The sequence below is a fragment of the Cygnus olor genome, chromosome 22, assembly GCF_009769625.2.
Source record: "Cygnus olor isolate bCygOlo1 chromosome 22, bCygOlo1.pri.v2, whole genome shotgun sequence".
NCBI classification, from domain to species: Eukaryota; Metazoa; Chordata; class Aves; order Anseriformes; family Anatidae; genus Cygnus; species Cygnus olor.
The window spans coordinates 84,647-102,767 of NC_049190.1; the positions used below are offsets into that span (position 1 = coordinate 84,647).

The window sequence follows — 18,121 nt, forward strand, 5'->3', positions numbered from 1 at the left end:
GCTCCACCCTCCAGTTCTTGCTCAATGAAAACATTCTTCGTCACCTTCCCATCTGCCAGTCACCGCAGGTAAAGCAGGCTTGCTCTGGTGGGCCCCACTCAGTCTGTACCCCCCACACCAGGCACTGGATGAGCACCCAGCGGCCTCCCTCCAGCATTGCTGATCTCTGTCCTCTCCCCAGAGAGGGAGGGGGTGCCCCAGTGAGCAGGTGCACAGAGAATGTCCTCAGGGGCTAGGGAGGGCAGGAGGGAGGGGTGACAGCGATGTCCTTGTGCAGCAGGTCCCTCCTCAGCATTCCTGGTCAAGCCAGGAGCACCAGGCTGCTGCTAAGAAGTACTAAAAGCAGATAAAATCCAGTGGTGCTCACCAGACTAACACCTTCCTCACTGGTGCAACTCCTGCCAGCCTTCTTGCTGGTACAGAGGCTCTGGTGCAGTTGTGCGCACCCTCCTCAAACCTCAAAAAGAAAAAAATCTCTGCCAAAATACCTGCTGCAATACCACTCTCTCCTGCTGACCCCAACTGGAAATTGTACACTGTGAATCCACTGCTACAGCAGCAGTAGGACAGAACGCTCTTTCCCCCAAACATGGAAAAATCTTAATTTCCCATCTTCTTTATACGCAAGATGAACACTGTGGGAAGCTGGCTAGCAATGGGTTCTTCCATGCATTGCACAGATATATTGGGTTTATGTGACTGGGTAAAAACCACCACAACAGCAGAGCACCCTCTTCTACTGCAGCACTGGAGCAGCCTCTGCTAATTAATGTTCTTCCCCAGAACTGCAGAGCAGCCACTGAGGCAGCACTTTCCATCAAAAACAGATGCATGCCAAACTGAGCACAGGTGAGGGATGAAACAGCAGGAGGAGGAGAGAGAACAGCCACAGGGCACTGAGGCTGAAGTGGCGAGGAGGACCCAGAGGGAGAGGGCAATGGTTGTACAGACCAGAACAATGCATTTCCTCAGATGTCTGCAAAGTCTCACATAGCTGCAGAGGAGCACCCAGATCTGGGGAGATTTTGGGTAAGGTTTTCCCTCAGCACAGAGCTTTCTAAACCCTTTCTGATTGCCCCGGACAAGGACATCAGCAGTCAAGAGCCCTGGAGGTTGGCATGATGAAATTAACAGACCTCCTGGATCTTTTTGTTACAGACCAAAGGAACGTAGATTTTTCAAACTTCACTCAAAAAAAAAAAATCAACTTACAACAAAAACTTAGGAAAAAAATGATAGAGCAAGATGCCAATCTTTACATCAAATAGGTCACTCTTTGCTTGGAGCTCATTTGCCTTGCAAATACTCTATTGTTACATGCTGGGTCCCTCCCTACTCGCTTAAATGACTAACTCCACCCCAAAAAAGAACTTTTGCCGAAATTGCTGGAGGAGAGGCAGATCCTGCCCCTGAAACCATGGGGCCTGTCAGCTACTCATCAGAGACCTATGACTTGGTGAGTTGGGCCTGGCTTTGCTTGTTTTAGAGGACAACTGGGGAGAGCAGGTAAAGCTGGGGTGGGCTGAAAGACCTGGTTTCGATGTCACCGTCTTCTAACCCCTCCCATTAGGCGTGAGAGGGCCTGAGCAATAACTTACGCCAGTGCAATCAGACCTTGCATCCCTTAATTCTGGACTTGAGGGATGAGGGGACTGCAAGAGACACCACTGCATTTGTGGGGAGCTGGTGCAATGTCACTGCAGCCACTGCAGTCCAGGGGCGCAAGATGTTCCCATGCAGAAAGCTGCATGATGAGTGGTGGCGACTTTGAGCTGAGGTGTTCTGGTGGGCATTGAGCCCCACCACTGCCCTCTCATGGGCACCCAAACCCCAGCTCCTGTCAGAAGGGCCAGAGCCTTGCCTGGAGAGCCCGGCCAACGCACCTCTGCCCCACGCTGCCCACCAGTCCAAGCATTCCCTGCTGGGATGCCACAGCAGAACCCGCTCTGCCCCTTGCTGCCCCACTCTTGGCACAGCCAAGTTCTCGGTGACACAATGTGGGTGAAAAGCACGCGTTCAGAGTCCGTCGCGTTTTGCACCAACTTTCAGTGGTATAAATGACTGTGTGTAGTGTGCAAAGCTCTAGAACTCTCCTCAAGTGTCCTTAACGGGAATAACAAAGCAAGCCCCAGTGCTCTCTCTCCACATGTGAAAAACCTTCATATGACTATATACTCCTACCCCTGCTTGCCTTCTCCATGAACAGGCTGCCTGAGTCTGCTGTGAAGGGAATACATAGTATATTTACAAGAGGGGAATTTTAAAGCATAGACGATAAATAGCAAATACTTCTTCTATCTGGGAGTGATGACACCATACATTTAGCCCTGTAATTTTCTGCTCTAAGCTTGCAAATGAAATACAGCAGCTGTACCTTTTAGAGCATATTGTGCTATCCAAGGGGGCGTCCACGGCAGTGCTATCATTAGCCAGGTTTTCAAATGTTGCAGCTCAGAATTTCTGTTTTCATACAAAGGCTCTCTGCAGCAGACCTCAGTTTTTGTTTATCTTCTGTTCCAGAGAGAAATGCTGGATTTAATTTTTACCAATTTTTCTCTCTCCCCTTTTTCCTATACATTAGGGAAGAGAGAGAAGACTGGGAGTGGGACAGGCATTTCCAACCCTCCTTATTTTTTTTCAGTTCATCCAGTCTAAAAACCCATTGCAAATAGTGCTCGTGTCCCTTACAAGTTTTTGCAGAATGCACTTCTGTGTGACCTCTGCTGAAGTTCGGTGGCAGCACTAAAGCCTGCTAAGAGGTTAAAACTAAACTCCCTTTGTCATCACTTTGTTGGTTCATTCCTTCATCTGAACTCTCCCTTGGACTCTCTCCTATGATCAGAAAACCATCCACATCCAAGCGTGCTGTCTGTCAATCTGCACCGTGTCACTGACTACAAGTAAGCAGCTGCTGGTGGCAAAGTGTGTAGTTTTCTGAGGCAGGCAAATTAAACAGCACGGGGATTTGCTCTTTGGATACAAAACTTTTTAGAACCTTAGCTTAGCAATTTTACCTCTGTTGTGAATTATTTTAAGTTACAGAGGAGACCCCAGACAAGAGGAGAAACTCAGCTAACTTTCGGACTAAGTGTGAACAGTCCCATGCCACAGCAGAAACAGTTTTATATCTTTTCTCAGAATTCATGTGGTTGGAAGTTTGTGACATGCGTTTCTTAGGCGCTTCTCAGGTTTCTCTTCCTCCCTGGAACTGACCACAGATCACACACGAGCAGTGTCACATACGGTCTGGGGATGCCATGTATTGGTGAGCTTAGTGCTTGCATCAACATGTCCAGAGAGATTTGCAAAAAAAAAGGCCTCAACACTGTTCTAGCAAAGCAGTGACACAAAACCGAATTAACAAGAAAGGACTGGTTGGCTGATAGAGCAAATGCAGAATGAAAACAATTGGAACATTTGCACTGAAAGGGCATTTATCTAAGTATTTGCCCAGCAAGTACAGCAATGGCTTCACCTAATCTTTGCTACCCTGTGGGACCAATTATCTGTGTAATCTTGTGGAAAAGTAACATAACCAAAATTATAGTCCCAAGTCTCAATAGCAAGAAAATTTTGCCCACTTAACCTTCCTCAGCTGCAAACTAGAGAAAGAAAAAAAAAAAAAGTTGAAGAAAGACCACTGAGATTGCCATGAGGTCTCCTAAGGTGCTGAAGGCCAATTCTTGTTATAATGAGGCCAACATGGCTCAAGAGGCAAAAAAGGCACCTGCATTACAGGAACGTGGCATTTACTTATACGTTAGTTTCCCTAGTTCAACCACCAGAGAGCTTATGAGCAGAAATTCTATCACAGTAGCTTGCTGAGCTGCACACTGACACGAGCAATTTCTGTTTTATGGCTATGGGAATGAAACATGCTTCTCCTGGCCCTGGATGGGCTAGAAGGGAATGACTCACTTGGAAAATCCCTAATAGCGTACAGGCTGCTGCTCTTCTACAGGCAAATGGTTTGATTGTTGGCAGTTGTGGGGAACTGAGAAAAGCAGCTGACATGCAGAGGAGACCTGCGTAACTTTGAGATGTGGGTTAGAGGGGAAAAGAGATTCCTAAGCAAATAGAGTGCAGGATCGTGCCTCCCCCTGCCATGGCCCCAGGTGTGCACTTTACTGCTTAGTTACAGAAAAACTCACCACTTTACTGTCACATTCCCCCTGCAGTATACACACATTGCTCAGGCTTTTATTGTATTGCAGGAGAGCTGTGCAAAGGTTGCCCACATGCAGCCCATTCACTTATCCCATCCCAGATCAGGCAGCCACCTGCTTCCAGTCTGGAAATGGAAATCACAGCAGAGTCCCCAAAAGCCCTGGCTTGTCATTCAGTGCATCTCCTACAGCTCTGGTCCCTGCCCTTCCCATCTCAGCCTGGACTCTGACTTTTCATCCTTTTCTATTCATCTTCAACTCATCTCTGTCCGCTCCCACCCACACTCACTGCTCGGAGATGCACATGAGAGGACGCCTGAGACACAGCTCTGTGCACACTTCCTCTGCCCGCAGTGAGTGGCTTACAGTAAGAGCCCTACCTGCCACCTTATCTGCAATCAGATGGTGGCTGATAGTGGCCTCTGCACCTCCGGCTCCAACTGTAAGGTGATGCTGGAAACTGTTCTGCAGCCAAAGCCGTTCAACACCACACACGCCACCCACCTGTAGTCATTGGCAGTGCTGGTGTGGTTCCAGGCAGTGCTCCAGCCAGTGGACCCAGCCGCTTCCCCTCATTTCCTTTTTCCCTTTAAAACTAGAACTGTTCAACCTCTCCCCAGCTAAGTTATTCGCATTCCCTTCGGGGTTTTCCAGCAACGTCACCATGGAATCCAGAGCAGCCCTGTTTGGTCATTGTGCCAAATTGCAAAGGTTCTTCATTTGGTTTTCTTTCTTAGAAGGCTGGGAATGGACCTGGAAGGCAGTGGGCAGCATGCTGGCTGCACCCACAGTGCCACAGCTGGCCTCACACTCAACAGGGGCCACTCAAACAAGAGTGTTCCCCCTGCCCCAAAGCCAGCAACCATGCATCTGCAGCATCACTGAGAAAGTCCCCTGGCGGTGCCCTGCTTTAGATTTAAGGATCTTGTCCCAGCCAATGCATTGCTGCATTTCTGTGTGCCAGTCATTCCTGACACAGAGTCCAGGTATGAAATAGCTAGGTGTGAAAGCCATATAGAAAACAAACTGGGAAGGATTTTTAAAGGCTTTTGTCTTCAGTAGCAATCTTCAGTCTCATACCATAAACCAGAAAAATAATTATTCTTTGCAATATGAACATCGCTCGCCCAAGGCTGCAGTCCCACTGTTACGTTAGGGGAAGACAGTTTTGTGCATGTGAGGTTTTGGGCAGGGAAGATGACTACTAGCTCCCAAGGGAGCTAGCTCTCAACCCCTTCGGGAGGAAGCGCTGCAGTGTCGCATCACAGCACAGCAGCAGCATGGGGGGCACGGAGCTGGCAGGAAAGGGGACCCTTGAAAGACCCAGAGTCCCTTGGGTCAGACCAAAGTCTGCCTGGCTCAGCACTCATTCTCTGCAGTAGCCAAAGGTAGAGGCCTGGGGAAGAGGGTAAGCGCTGGGCAAACTGATTTTACACTTTCCCCAAGGGTTTGGTTGCCCTCCTACCATCCCCTGCTTGAGGACCATGCAAGCCAGCTGCCTTTTGCATATGTTCAGTAATGCTCTTTAGACATCTGCTCCTTCAATGCACCCAAGCTCCCCTTCAAGCCATGCAAGTGGTTTCAGCAACGTAGCAGTTCGAGTTGAGCACTGCCACATCAGCTCTTTACCCCCAGACAGTTGCTTGCAGAGGGACACAGCACATCAGAAGAGGAAGGTTTTAACAGAGAAGAAACATAATCACCCTTTCCAGCTCGGTATAACGCAGGAGTTGAGAATATTTGCAGTCACTTGGCTTAGGAGCACATGCAGGGGAAGGGGAGGAGTGGACAGAAAAAAAAAAAAAAAGCTCTAAAGCTGTTTAAAGCAGGGCCAGTATTTTTAGCTGGGAACTTTGGCTGATGAGGGAAGGAGCAGCAGGTGCAAACAGCTACAGCTGGCAGTGAAAGGTATGAAAGCAGCGAGCAGGGACTTCCGCTGTGGTTGACACTGAAGTCTCAGTGTTGGTCTCCAGAGAGGGTGTGGGTGGGGGAGTGCACAACTACTGCTGCGGGGCTCTTCTCGTTTTGTCACTGATTTCTGAGCTTGCCACAAGCCTCCCAGGCTGCTCTTTTTCTGTGACAGTCTACATCTGAGTCCTTTGCTTTTGTTAGCACCTAACTCCTGCCAAAGCGCCTGAAGACAGAGGGTGCCCACCATCTGCAGTAGCTCTGCCACACTTTCCTTACCAGGTATCAGCCCAGGGGCTGAGTGGCATTTTTCAGATTCCCTTTCTGGCTTTGACTGCAATTAATTCAGAACCACAAGGTTTACCAACAGACCATTTCTCTTTCCAGAACAATCACTGTAGCTGTGGCACCCCACTGCCTCAGATGCATTCACTCCTCACACCTGCCCTAGAACTTTCTCTGAGTGCATGTTAAGCAATTCCAACCTTGACTGCTGCTGTCCCACCTCGCCTTGCTCAGTGGACACTGCCCCAGGTGGCTCCAAGATCTCCAAGCAACTTCTCAGGGCATGGCTGCGGTCAGAAACAAGTAAAACAACAGGTGCAATGGGGCAAGCAGCAGAGCACACAGGAGGCTGTCCTGAATCCTTGTGCTAGAGCTGCTCAGCTGCACTCAAGAAGTGGAGGTATCAGGAGGGCAAGAAAAATGAGTAGTGAAACCTCCTTCCTATCAGGAAAGGGCAGAAGGGAATGGGATCAGTACATACAACTTGAGGTGCAATGTGCTCTGCGGTGAATCTCACCACCTTTGTACCTGACAGCAGGCAGGCCAGGGACAGGCTATGCCACAAAGAGCTGGGAAAAAAAAAATCAGGAAAGCTGACAGACACACATTCTGTGTGTTGTGAAAAAGCAAATGCCACCAGCAGGTAGCTCAGCAAAGAACTGAAGATGAAAGCGGTCCTCTGTCTGGACACCAGAACACCCCCAAAAGCACTTGTTAAGGATTACAGAGCACGCAGCCCCTCACAGTCAGGGGTCAGGACAGCCTCTCCCCACGCTGCTGCCTCTCATGGGACCCCAGCCACCACACTGCAGCCAGGTCCCACCTCCTCCTGCTGCAGCACACAGGGGTGCTCTGCCCCAGGCCTGTCAGGTGCAGCTGCGTGACAGGGTTCTTCTGTTCAGAAACTGCATTCCTGTAACCAGATTCTCTCTGTTCCCCAGAGCCAGGCGGAGCTGAGTGGTTACTACGAGGCTGAGAACACAACCCCTTCTTTGGAGGGCTACTTTTGCTTCAATCCGGCCTCATCTGTGGTTGGCAACCAGAGAGACCCCTTCAGAAAGGTCTTTATGCCCCTCATCTATCTGCTTATGTTTGTGCTGGGAACTGTGGGCAATGCCCTGGTCCTGGTCATTTTAGAGAGGTTCAAGCGGTCTCGCACAACCACGGAAAACTTCCTCTTCCACCTCACCCTGGCCAACCTGGCACTGCTGCTCACCTTCCCCTTCAGTGTGGTTGAGAGCTTGGCCGGGTGGGTATTTGGGACTTTCCTCTGCAAGATCCTCAGTGCTGTCCACAAGATCAATTTCTACTGCAGTAGCATGCTGCTAGGGTGCATTGCAGTAGACCGCTACCTGGCCATCGTTTACGCAATCCACACCTACCGCAAACGTAGAGCTCGCTCCATCCACCTCACCTGCATGGCGGTCTGGCTCTGTTCCTTGCTCTTGACCTTACCCGATCTCATCTTCATGGAAGTCTGGACAGATGAGAGCAACCGCAGCATTTGCTATTTTCCAGAGATTGGGATTCATGGCAACAACGCGTGGCTGGCAACCCGTTTCCTGTACCACACCGTGGGTTTCTTTGTGCCCCTTCTGGTCATGTGTTATTGCTACATGGCCATCGTCCGGACTCTGTGTCAGTCCCAACGCCTGCAGAGGCAAAAAGCTGTCCGCGTAGCCATCCTGGTCACAGGTGTGTTCCTGCTCTGCTGGAGCCCATACCACATCGTCATCTTTCTGAACACACTTACCAAGCTAGAAGCCTTCACCAAGAACTGCCTCCTGGAAGACCAGCTGGACACAGCCATCATGGTGACAGAGGCCATCGGCTTCACACACTGCTGCCTCAACCCCATCCTCTATGCCTTCATTGGGGTCAAGTTCCGTAACGACTTCTTCCGTATCCTGCAGGAGCTTGGCTGTATAAGCCAGGAGACCCTACAGGAGATCCTGGAGGTGACCAGGAAGGGCAGTGGAATCGAGTCTGACAACACCACCTCTATCTCCACTTTCTAACTCAGAAAGGCTGCTGCAGGGCAGAAGTGACCTATGGTGTGCCTGTTTGGTGGCACACGTGCTGTGGCCTCAGTCCTAAGTTTCACAAGTGTCCCCACCATTCTCTTTACTCCTCAGGAAACAGATCTAATAGCCACCTAACACCCAAATCCCACCAGATACCTTCCCTGGATCCTTCTGGTTCACATACATTCAGAAATCTGTCTGGCAGCTGTTGGCAAATGCCTGATGGTCACACTGACAGGGCTGGATGAACACAGGCAGGTTGAACCTGATATCACCACATCTCCCTCAAAAAAAATTGACTGCAGCTGTCCTGTGCACACAGCCAGACACAGGACTGGGTTGCCGGGGTTGGGGGGGAGGGGGTAGGAAAAAAAGCACAGCCAAGTAAAGGTGGAGTCATGTCAGTGAGCAAGCACTGAGGACAAAGATGAAGCAAGTTCCCATTTCACCTGCTCAGGTCACTAGACATGCCCAAAGGAAGCAGTGGGACTCAATCACCACGGCAGATAAAGTCAGAGATGCAAGCAGGACCAGCAGGGGACACAGAACTCATCCCAGTAACACAGGCGCACCACAGTGCCAGTCTCTGGCTGGAATATCAGTCTTCCTGCTGTGTGACATCCTGCAGCCCAGTCACAGCACACTGATCTTCCCAGCTCAGCTCATGCCAGGAGGCTGGGTTGTGGACTCAGACTTGACTGCCGCAGATGCCTTTCCTGACACCAGCCACATCCTTTCCTGTTCACTTGATCTGTTGCACTGCTGTTCATAGAATCATTTAGGTTGGAAAAGACCTCAAACATCATCAAATCCAACTGTTAACCTAACACTGCTAGTCATAGCTCCAGTGAGCAACCAGATGAAGTAAAGGCCTGACTGTTCAAAAGCTTTCTTTTAAGGAAGGTGACTGTCTGAACAGATGGCTTCAGTCTTGTGACTGAGCACAGAGATGAAGAACCACATCTTTAGGAGGCTGAAGGTGTCACTTTTTTTTTTTGGCAACTGGTTATACAGTGCTTTGTGGGTTCTGAAAGGAGGAGACCCATTACCTCAGAGTAAGGTAGAACATGGAAGGAAGAGCTAATTTGCATTATTTCTGTTTGGTTTTAGCAGGCCGAATGGGAACATGGCATTTTGCTTAGCGCTGTGCTTTCAGATATTCTTGCTCTACCTGCATGCACGGAGCCTTTAGATGTTGAGTGCATCAAGGTTTACACAGAACAAACCTGAGCATTGATTTTGCCTTGAACCATGAGTATCCAGCAACTGCCTGGATCAGGGCTTCTCAGTAACAAGTCGGTCCAAAACAAAAGTGGCAGCTCATTATTACACCACAAGCTAGCATGTAGGGCAGCCCTAACAGACTTGTGCAGCCTGCTGTTTCCTAGTAGGCCTTGTCACAGTAACGTGTCAGCACACACACAGCATTGCTTCGTTACATTTCTCTTATTAGCTAAACATTGCTTTGGCCTAAACTGAATGATAGTCACACACACAAACTGTCACATGGGAACAACCCTAACCACGAGCACACGTTAAAATCTGCTGTACCACTCACCTCACTGTTTATGCAAAGTTGGAACAAGGGCAGTTCTACTGCTGCAGCGGGGATTTTGTGCTAAAATCCCTTCTGAAGTTCAATCCACTAACAAAAAGCTCAGTTACAACCTAACCTCACCACAACCAAGGGCCACGCTGCAAAGAGCAATAATTAAGGACTGGGTCACTTTAGACTAGTCCAGCTCAGGCAGAGATCTGAATAAGTTGTCTACAGATTCTGACACGACAAGAAAACTCCCCAAATGTAAGGCCTTTATAGAAAGAACAGTCTGCCATTTCCTGCAGCGCTGCATCTTTGAAGCTGAAACCTTCAGGTAATGGTGGCTGTGGCTGTCCAAGCACGAACAGCAGAGGAAGAGCTGCTCTTTGAAGCCTGCCCTTGCTACCTCTACAGTTGTACCAGTGAACGAACCCATGCAGACGTGTTGTAAACACCTCCCTAGCCCCAGTCTATAGGAACTATGTCCTTACACAAACATTACTGAGGAATTGAACAGTCAGAGTGTAAATCCTTACAGCATTCACAGAGTAAAGGGAAAATCTACACACAAAATATGGGTGAACAAATTACGCATCTATTGTTACTATGGTGTTTAGCACTGGCATGTCAGTAAACTTTTTGAAAGTTTACGAGAGCTGGAACAAACAAATAAAGTACTATCTCTTCCCACATACGGTGCTTGTAAGCAGTTGCCTGCATTTGTGTCACTTTGAGAAGGGAAATGCACCTGCAAATGGAGTAGGTTGATGGCACGTTCCTGCCACGCGTCCCCCTTTGCGCAGGGACCCAAGAGCTCACAGAGAGCAAAGGCTCTATTGTGTTCAGAGACCATCAAGCCCCGCGTTTAGCTCGCTGTTACAGACTGCCCCAGCAGCTGCTGCCATGAGGGGAGAACCACCCCGGGGCTAGTGTTTGGCCAGACTGGAAGCTGGCAGACCACGAGGGTGGACTTTGCTCCTGCAGCAACCTGCACGTTGGCTTGGAGGGCCTGGGAGCCAGATACAGACAGACACAGAGCTGGGGGAGGGAGAGCCCAGAGCGACCTCTGCCATTGCAGGGCTCTCCCCAGCCACCTTCCATCCCTACTGCATCAAGCCAGCTGTTGTTTCAGTTGCCCTGCTTCCTCTCATGATTGCAGCTGAGCTGGGTATGCAGCAAGAGGCCCACATCTGTGGCTGTGCTGGAAATGAGAAAGAGATGAGACTGCCTTAATTCCCATCGGCAAGTTCGGATGCTGCCCTGTGGGTCTCACCTCTGTCCTCAGCTGGGCCCTAAGGACTCACTCAGTCTGTTGAATGGCAACATGAAGCAGCAAGAGGAACTCTCCTTCACCACCCAGGAAGCTGGGCTTTCCACTCCCCAGGGCCCAGCCCAGCCCCACAGAGTGACGCAGAAAGGCACCGCTCCTGGCGCATGCCGGAGAGGGACAGTGCCGAGCACTGCGACGTGGCTCCCGCAGGGAGGTGACGTCCACACCACCACAGCATACCCAGCCCTGTGTGACCCCAGCCCTGGGCACCGCTCCGCAACAGAGGCTGGAGCGGACAGCCCACAAGCAGCCCTGGTGCTCACCAAAGGGGCCACGGAACAGCTCCCAGGGCAACATGTTGCTCCCTCTTTCCTATGGGGTGACTGAGCTGCCCAGGAACTGTAGCTTGGTTGTTTTAGTTAGTAGAGATCCCGCTGCGCACAGCGACCGTGAGGCTGTGGCAGGCAGTGAAGCACACACCAACAGGCGTGAGGCAGGGAACGCATGAGTGACTGCGTGCCTGGGAGCGCTGCAGAGCAGGGGCTCTCCCCACACCCTTGCACAGCTCCAATGCCCCCACCCGCTGCAACTCGCACAGAGTTTCATTTTCCTTATCAAGGCAACAACCTACTGCCTTCCCCCAATCTCCCAGTGGGAAACAAATGCTCAAGCACTTCAGCGTCCACACTGCTGACTTCTGCATCTTCCTCATCCTGGCTCTGGACATGCATCACCCCCACCACCCAGACCCACGCGCTTGGTTCTCGGCAGCGTCTGCTACCCCTGCTCCGCACGCAGGCAGCAGTGCAGCCCCTGCCTCAGCTCCAAGCAGTCTCCATGAGCCCCAGCACAGGCCCCACACACTGCTGTAATCCCAGCCTGCTCCATTTGCTCCGGTTCTCCCCCAAAGAACGCAGCAGCTACAGCACACACGTTTTGCCATGCTACGGGATGCCCAGCACCAGAGGAAACCGTGGGGCTCCAGACGCTAGCAGACAGCAGGGGCAGCCAGTCCTAACCCTAGGTCACCTCTCCACCCTGCAGTCCTGTCAGGACCTTGAGTTATCTCAGTGGTCCTGCCCAGCCACCTCCCAGCCCTGGGCATGCCCACCTACCTGGAAGGTGTCCCGTTGCACCTCATCCTGCCTAGGAGGTCCCCAGTCCCAGCCAGCAGCAGAGGCTGGTTGCTGTCTGCTGCAGGAAAGGCACAGCCTCAAGGCAGCATCCACACCAAGCGCAGGTGTCCCAGGTCCTCCAGGAGCTCACAGACATCTCATGGAGACCAGGAGCTTCTCTTTAGAGGCACACAGCTGCTGCCTCAGCGGCAGGAGACGGGACCGACAGTGATGGGAACAGTGCTCGCAGCTCAGCTTGGCACTGGACCCCTCACCCTTGCCCATCCCTGCCTGGCACTAGAGGCTTGGAGCAGCCACCAGGCCAGGATCCACAGCTAGGACAAAGGGACCAGCAGCAAGCAAGAGAAGAAAATGAGGCTGCTTCTCCTGCGGCTGTTGATTACTTGCAGCAGTTAAAGAACCGCCTCAAGCCACAGAAGCTAGAGGATGGGCTAGCACAAGAGAATGGGACAGAACAGCAGCACAGCCTGGACTTACACAGCAAAATCCACAACACGTTAAGGAACCACGCCAAGCTACATGGTCGCGTCTCGCTCAGTCCTGAGGGAGGGAGGCATCACACAAGCAGCTCATGAGGTCCAGATCATTCACTTAGCACAGACTGAACAACTGACCCTGCTGAGAGCAGGGGCTGCCCTAGATTTCACAAGACGACTTCAACTGCAGTGAAGTCTCAGCATATATTAGGCACAACTTTCACATCCCAGAAGAACTCCTCTCCTCTCAAACAGAGTAGCCAACTGACAGAAAAGTATTTATATTGGGTCCAGCTGGGCTCCCTTATCAGCACCAACCTGCCACAGGTGACATTAGCCGAGCTCCTCGAGGCACTACCATGCTGTGCACACCTGCTTGCAACCCTGCAGAACATCACACAGACCATCGAAGACAGGCACAAGGTCAGGTTTTGAAATTTGTCTTTTTAATAAAAAGGCACCTATAAAACAGGTCAATACATTACAGGCAGCACAGATACCCAAAAACAAGCCTAAAAATTGTTTCAAATAAAAACCAATAAGATGTCTTCACATATTGTATTTATATATTTATATTTATATATATATTTATATAATGGTACAAAATGACTGGGGAAGTTTCTCCATGGGATGACAGAGAACAGGTCAGTCACCATTACCTCAATGTGAAAGCTAATTCCAGGTGTGTGATTATTTGATGTACTGAAAGATGCTGTTTCCCAACGTTTACTTTTCAGAGCCAGAAAAACATTGCAAAGTCATGGCTAAAACATGGGCAAACCTTTTACTGTGATTAGGTGGAGTCAGTACACAGAACTCAAGCTGAGAAGCCGAGCAATAAACTACAAGACACAAGACTAGACACAGCTCACGGCAGCGGGTAAACTCTGCCCAGGTCTAACAAGGACTCGCTGTTACTTAGCTTCCAGAGAAGCTCCTGCCATAAGTGCTGATCTCGGGCACAGCTGGGAGCGGTGACCAGGCAGAAGGTGTTGTGCAGCACCTCATCTCCCTGTGGTTCACCCATCACAGCAGTCAGGGTAGGGCTGGCTGGCTTCAGGGCAGGGGGATTTTGAGGAAGAGCCCTGACTGCTGCTCTGAAATCCACAGCTCACAGCTGAAATAATGCCAGGATTTCCCTTTTGTATACAGGCCTGCTGAGTTGAAAGGGTTTGCTTCCTAGTAATTTATCACCGAAGGACAGAACTTCCTCCTGCCATCAGGCTGCCCATGCCCACGTGCAGGCAGCGGTGGCTTCTCCAGTGCTGCGGAGCAGTGCGCTGCGGGCTCGGGCTGACACAGGGACAACGTGCTGCTGACAGAGTGACGAGATGGGGAGCCCTAGGCAACTTCTGAGTTGGGCTGGGTGGAGGGGACAACAGGGAAGGTACTGACAGGCAGAGATCTTAACTGGACCAAAATAACAGCTGTCTACAGACAAACAAAAAAGCTTTTTTTTTTTTTTTTTAATAAAAAATATTATGGCTTTAAACTAACCGAGACTAGCCGGTGGGTGATGAGCAAGGTTCGGGGATGGCACTGGTATTTGGATGTTTACAAGAAAATACCAGCAGCCAACACCCCAAAGTGCGGCCAAGGGAAGCCACAGCCTTTCAGGCTAGTCAAGCTAAGAAAAAGCTGCATCTGCTCGAGCCACATCCTCCCAGATGAAACACACAGTCTGAAAGGATGGAGAATCCAAGCAGCTACAATGTCAGGTCCAAAGCACACTTACTTAGCCCGGGTTGAAGACCATTCCTCTTTGCCCTAACTGCCAAGGCAGGGACGAGCACTTTCCAGGATTGTTCCTGTTTTGCGACTTTTGAAAACGATGCTCAGTCAAATCATAAACAACACAAAGCAGGAGACCAGAGTGAAGTTCTTTCTCAAATCCAGACCCACACTTACAACCTAGTACTGCACTCTACAAATACCCCAATGCTTCAAGGTATTCCTGATTAGACTTTCTGGCTAAATCTTATTACAGATCCAATCAACGCAGACACTGGATTGACATTTCACCACCTGCCAGTCTTTTCTAACAGCTTGCAACACAATAAAAAGCTTTGCCAATCCCTCTCCACTTGACAACCTTCCCTTCTGAAAGCCTTCTCCTCCCTGTGGTTTCAAGTAGGGAAAGGTGAGCGCTGTTACAAGAGAGGTAGTATGCTACGTCTGGCTTTGCAGAGATAATCCTCCAGCTGGTGTTCATGTGGCAATCAAGTGCCCTGAGTTCACAGTGGGATACCCATAGGGTACACCATGCTGGAACGTGGTCCCTGCAGAGATCCAGAGATCCTGTGTGTACAGAAGTGCATGTGCTTAATCCCACAGTCCCTTCAGTGGACAGACACAGGAAAAAACACTGGTGCCATGTGCAGGAAGACCTTACAGAATGGAGGATGGGAGGGTGAAGCACATCCAGAAAAGCCTGAGTTGTTTAAATGGCTTCCGTCAGCCTAGGAATAAGAACCTCAGCCTCTTATATCAGAAACATGGAGCAGCCCGTGGACAGCTCGTGACACACAACAGCCACACAGCTGACACCATACAAAGACAACTCTGAATCTGAGATGTAGTATTGCATGCAGGGACCGCTCATCTTCAACAGCTAGCCCTCTACAGTGCAGTACGGCAGGGCTGCAACAGGTAGCTCGGGGCAAGATGGAACAAAGACTGCCTATGAAAGCCCAGATGAGGACAGGCAAGTGTGATGAGGAAGGAAGACCTGGCAGACCATTCAACAGCAGAGGTAGAGGGGACACGTTGTGATCATGGAGGACAATGGGTGGGTAAAGGACTGGTGTAGGAAGTCTGTAAAAGGGCAGGGCTCCCAGCTGGCCTCTCCTGGAAGCACAAGAAGGAACCATCCAGCTCACCTCACACCTATCCCTATGCCACCCTGCCGACAGGACACACCGCATGAAGGGAAAAGAAGAGACTAGAGATGGCACAGCTGGTTGAGACCTTCAGGCCCAGCATGTTATTATCTGCAGAGCCTGGATCCTTGCTGCTTCTCTAGCCAGCCAGCTGGCATTCTCCCTTTCACAGCCAAAGCAGCTTCACCATGGATCCTAAGAAGCTATGGCCTCTGCCCAGCCAGATGAGCGCTGCTCCAGTGACTGGGGCCACAGTTCTGACCTCCCCAGTGGTCCTCAGTCATTGGTTGTGTTCTTGTGCTCAGCACAGACTCCACAGGGGCCTAAGATCTGCATGAAACCGTACACCCTGCACATGCAAACTGTTCAAATGCATGAATAACACAGGTTTGACAAAGAGTCACTCTATAATGGAATCTCTCAATGCCCTGTGCACCCTGGGGGATCCTCCTGCCTCCCCCAAGGAGAGCTTTCAATCCTTGTACACTGTTGCCTTTAGCATGTTTTTCGTTCTTTTTTTAAAACATGTTTTCAGGCTTCTATTAAAACACAGAAATACAGAACAATTAAAAACCAGCACAAGTTTTGCCTTTCTCAGCGACCTATTTACAGCTAGTTCCAAAAACCCTCTTGCGCATTTTGGTTGCTTAAAAGGAAAAATAAAAAGGAAAAAGGAAAAAAAGGAGAGAGAAGGAAAAAAAAAAGAAAGAAAGAAAAACACTTGAAGGAGGAAAATGATAAATGAAAACTTTACAAACTGCCACAGGGCCTGGAAGTCCCTGGACAACACACAGGGTTCAAAATTAACAGCCCCACTCCCACTCCCAGTCCCTCCACCCTCCCCTTTCCCCCCAAAAAAGGGAGGAAAAAAAAAGAAAAAAAAAAAGAACAATTCACATCAAGTTTACTGCACATGTGGTTTTCTGTAGAGAGGCAAATCTGATATGAAAAGCATCCCACTTGGTGTCCTCCACTGGCATTGGCCCCAACCCGCCCCCGACGAAAGGTTTAAAAACGTTTGTACAATCAGGCATGGCCCCTCCCTGTCCCAGTGCACCAGCCATGCTTAGAAAGGCAGGTTTGCCATGTTCCCTGGCCCGGGGATGTAACTCATTTGGCTGTCCAGGGAGACACTTCTCTGCCTCATCTGGTGCGTGACCATTAGGTTCTGCTGCGGCGGGGGCCCCATGAGCGAGCCCTGAGGTGACATCATGTGTCCCGTCTGGGCATACATCTCCCCTGACACAGACATGCTCCTCTGCTTGGCCTGCATCAGCATGAAATTCTGCTGGGCCATCAGGCTCTGCTGCGGAGACATCATGCCCTGGTGCATGCTGTTGCCCATCATGCCCTGTTGGGGCGGTATGCCTGTCCTGCCCAGCATGGGCACTTGTCCGGGATGGCACATGGGCATGCCGAGTCCCCGCTGCACGCCTTGCTGCCCTGGAAGGCTGGGAGCATTCATACCTGGCCGCACAGGGGGCTGATCAGCCATCATGTTCTGCAGGTTCATGAGGTGGAGGTTGGAAGGCTGTGATTTGGGTGCTTGGCTGTCACTTTTGGGGAAATACTGCAAGGTGCTGCTTGGCTTCTCTGACGGGATGATCCTGGAGAGGTCGAACTCTGGGATGCCGGTGGGCGTGGGGCGGATGACCTCACTGAGCTCGGGGTCATTCAGCACCGATGCCACCCCAGGGAGCACGGCAGGGTAGGTCTCACCAATCCGAGGAGGGATGTTCTTGCCCATTATGTGCTGCTGAGGGGGCATCTGGCCGGGCTGCTGGGCAGGAAGGTCGTCAGGTGGCAATGGCATTCCTGGGGGGTAATGCTGCTGCATGCCAGGGCCACCTGCCCCGCCAGGGACCATGGGCATGCCTCCTGCAGGAGACTGCATGGCATTGTGGGGCTGCTGCATGCGGGGGAACACGAGCTGGTTGGAAGGAATCATCTGCGAACTGTTTGGCACAGGGCCGCACTGCTGGTTCAGCGAGTCCTGGGGCCCTGGGGGCAGCATCATGGGGTTTGGGGGGGGTACGCCTGCCCCTGGTGCACTTGGGTGCATAGGAATGTTGGAGCCCAGTGGGTTTGGGGAGGACATCATGGAGGTAGGGGGTGGTTCATGGGAGAGAGGCTGCTGACCAGGCAGGTTCATTCCCATGGGGCTCTGAGAGGATCCAGGTCCCACGGAGTTTAAGTGCAGTTGATTTGTCTGATTCCCTGTCACACCTAAGGAGAAGAAAATGAGAAGAGAGTTAACTCTGCCCACAGACCTCTTGGGGCTGCAAAATTCACACCCTGTGTGAGTTTGCTTTGCTCTCCTGCTCCGAAAGCCCCGAGCTCCAAGTAAGGGGATGCAAGAAGAATGCAAAGCATCAATGTCAGAAAGAAATGCTCCAAAATTCAGCTCCCTAAGCCCACGAACAGCAGAGAACTATTT

General features: G+C 50.8%; 2 protein-coding genes across 4 annotated transcripts in view; one reads left to right on the plus strand and one right to left on the minus strand.

The window, feature by feature from the left end:
• The first annotated feature begins 1,259 nt into the window (after window positions 1–1,259).
• On the plus strand, window positions 1,260–14,270 carry CXCR5 (C-X-C motif chemokine receptor 5). Of its 2 annotated transcripts, XM_040534452.1 has the most exons (3): window positions 1,391–1,456; window positions 4,904–5,152; window positions 7,301–14,270. In XM_040534452.1, exon 3 carries the CDS (start codon window positions 7,427–7,429, stop codon window positions 8,375–8,377), a length of 951 nt encoding a protein of 316 aa, XP_040390386.1. In that variant the 5' UTR covers window positions 1,391–1,456; window positions 4,904–5,152; window positions 7,301–7,426; the 3' UTR covers window positions 8,378–14,270. The 2 variants fall into 2 exon arrangements, with proteins under 2 accessions (XP_040390385.1, XP_040390386.1); XM_040534451.1 differs by lacking the exon at window positions 4,904–5,152 and having other exon boundaries at window positions 1,260–1,456.
• The window catches only part of BCL9L (BCL9 like), an 82,101-nt gene continuing 77,209 nt past the window's right edge, over window positions 13,230–18,121 (minus strand). For both annotated transcript variants that reach the window (XM_040534447.1, XM_040534448.1), the window contains one exon: window positions 13,230–17,910. In XM_040534447.1, the coding sequence (XP_040390381.1) occupies window positions 16,751–17,910 (1,160 nt within the window). In that variant the 3' untranslated portion in view covers window positions 13,230–16,750. The remainder of the gene's footprint in view (window positions 17,911–18,121) is intronic.

Bases quoted from the DNA above. Each gene is read 5' to 3' on its own strand.
- CXCR5 (XM_040534451.1), top strand. From the start codon at position 1,418: ATGGGGCCTGTCAGCTACTCATCAGAGACCTATGACTTG. The intron at 1,457-7,300 runs GTGAGTTGGGCC...TCTGTTCCCCAG, and splicing joins CATCAGAGACCTATGACTTG to AGCCAGGCGGAGCTGAGTGG.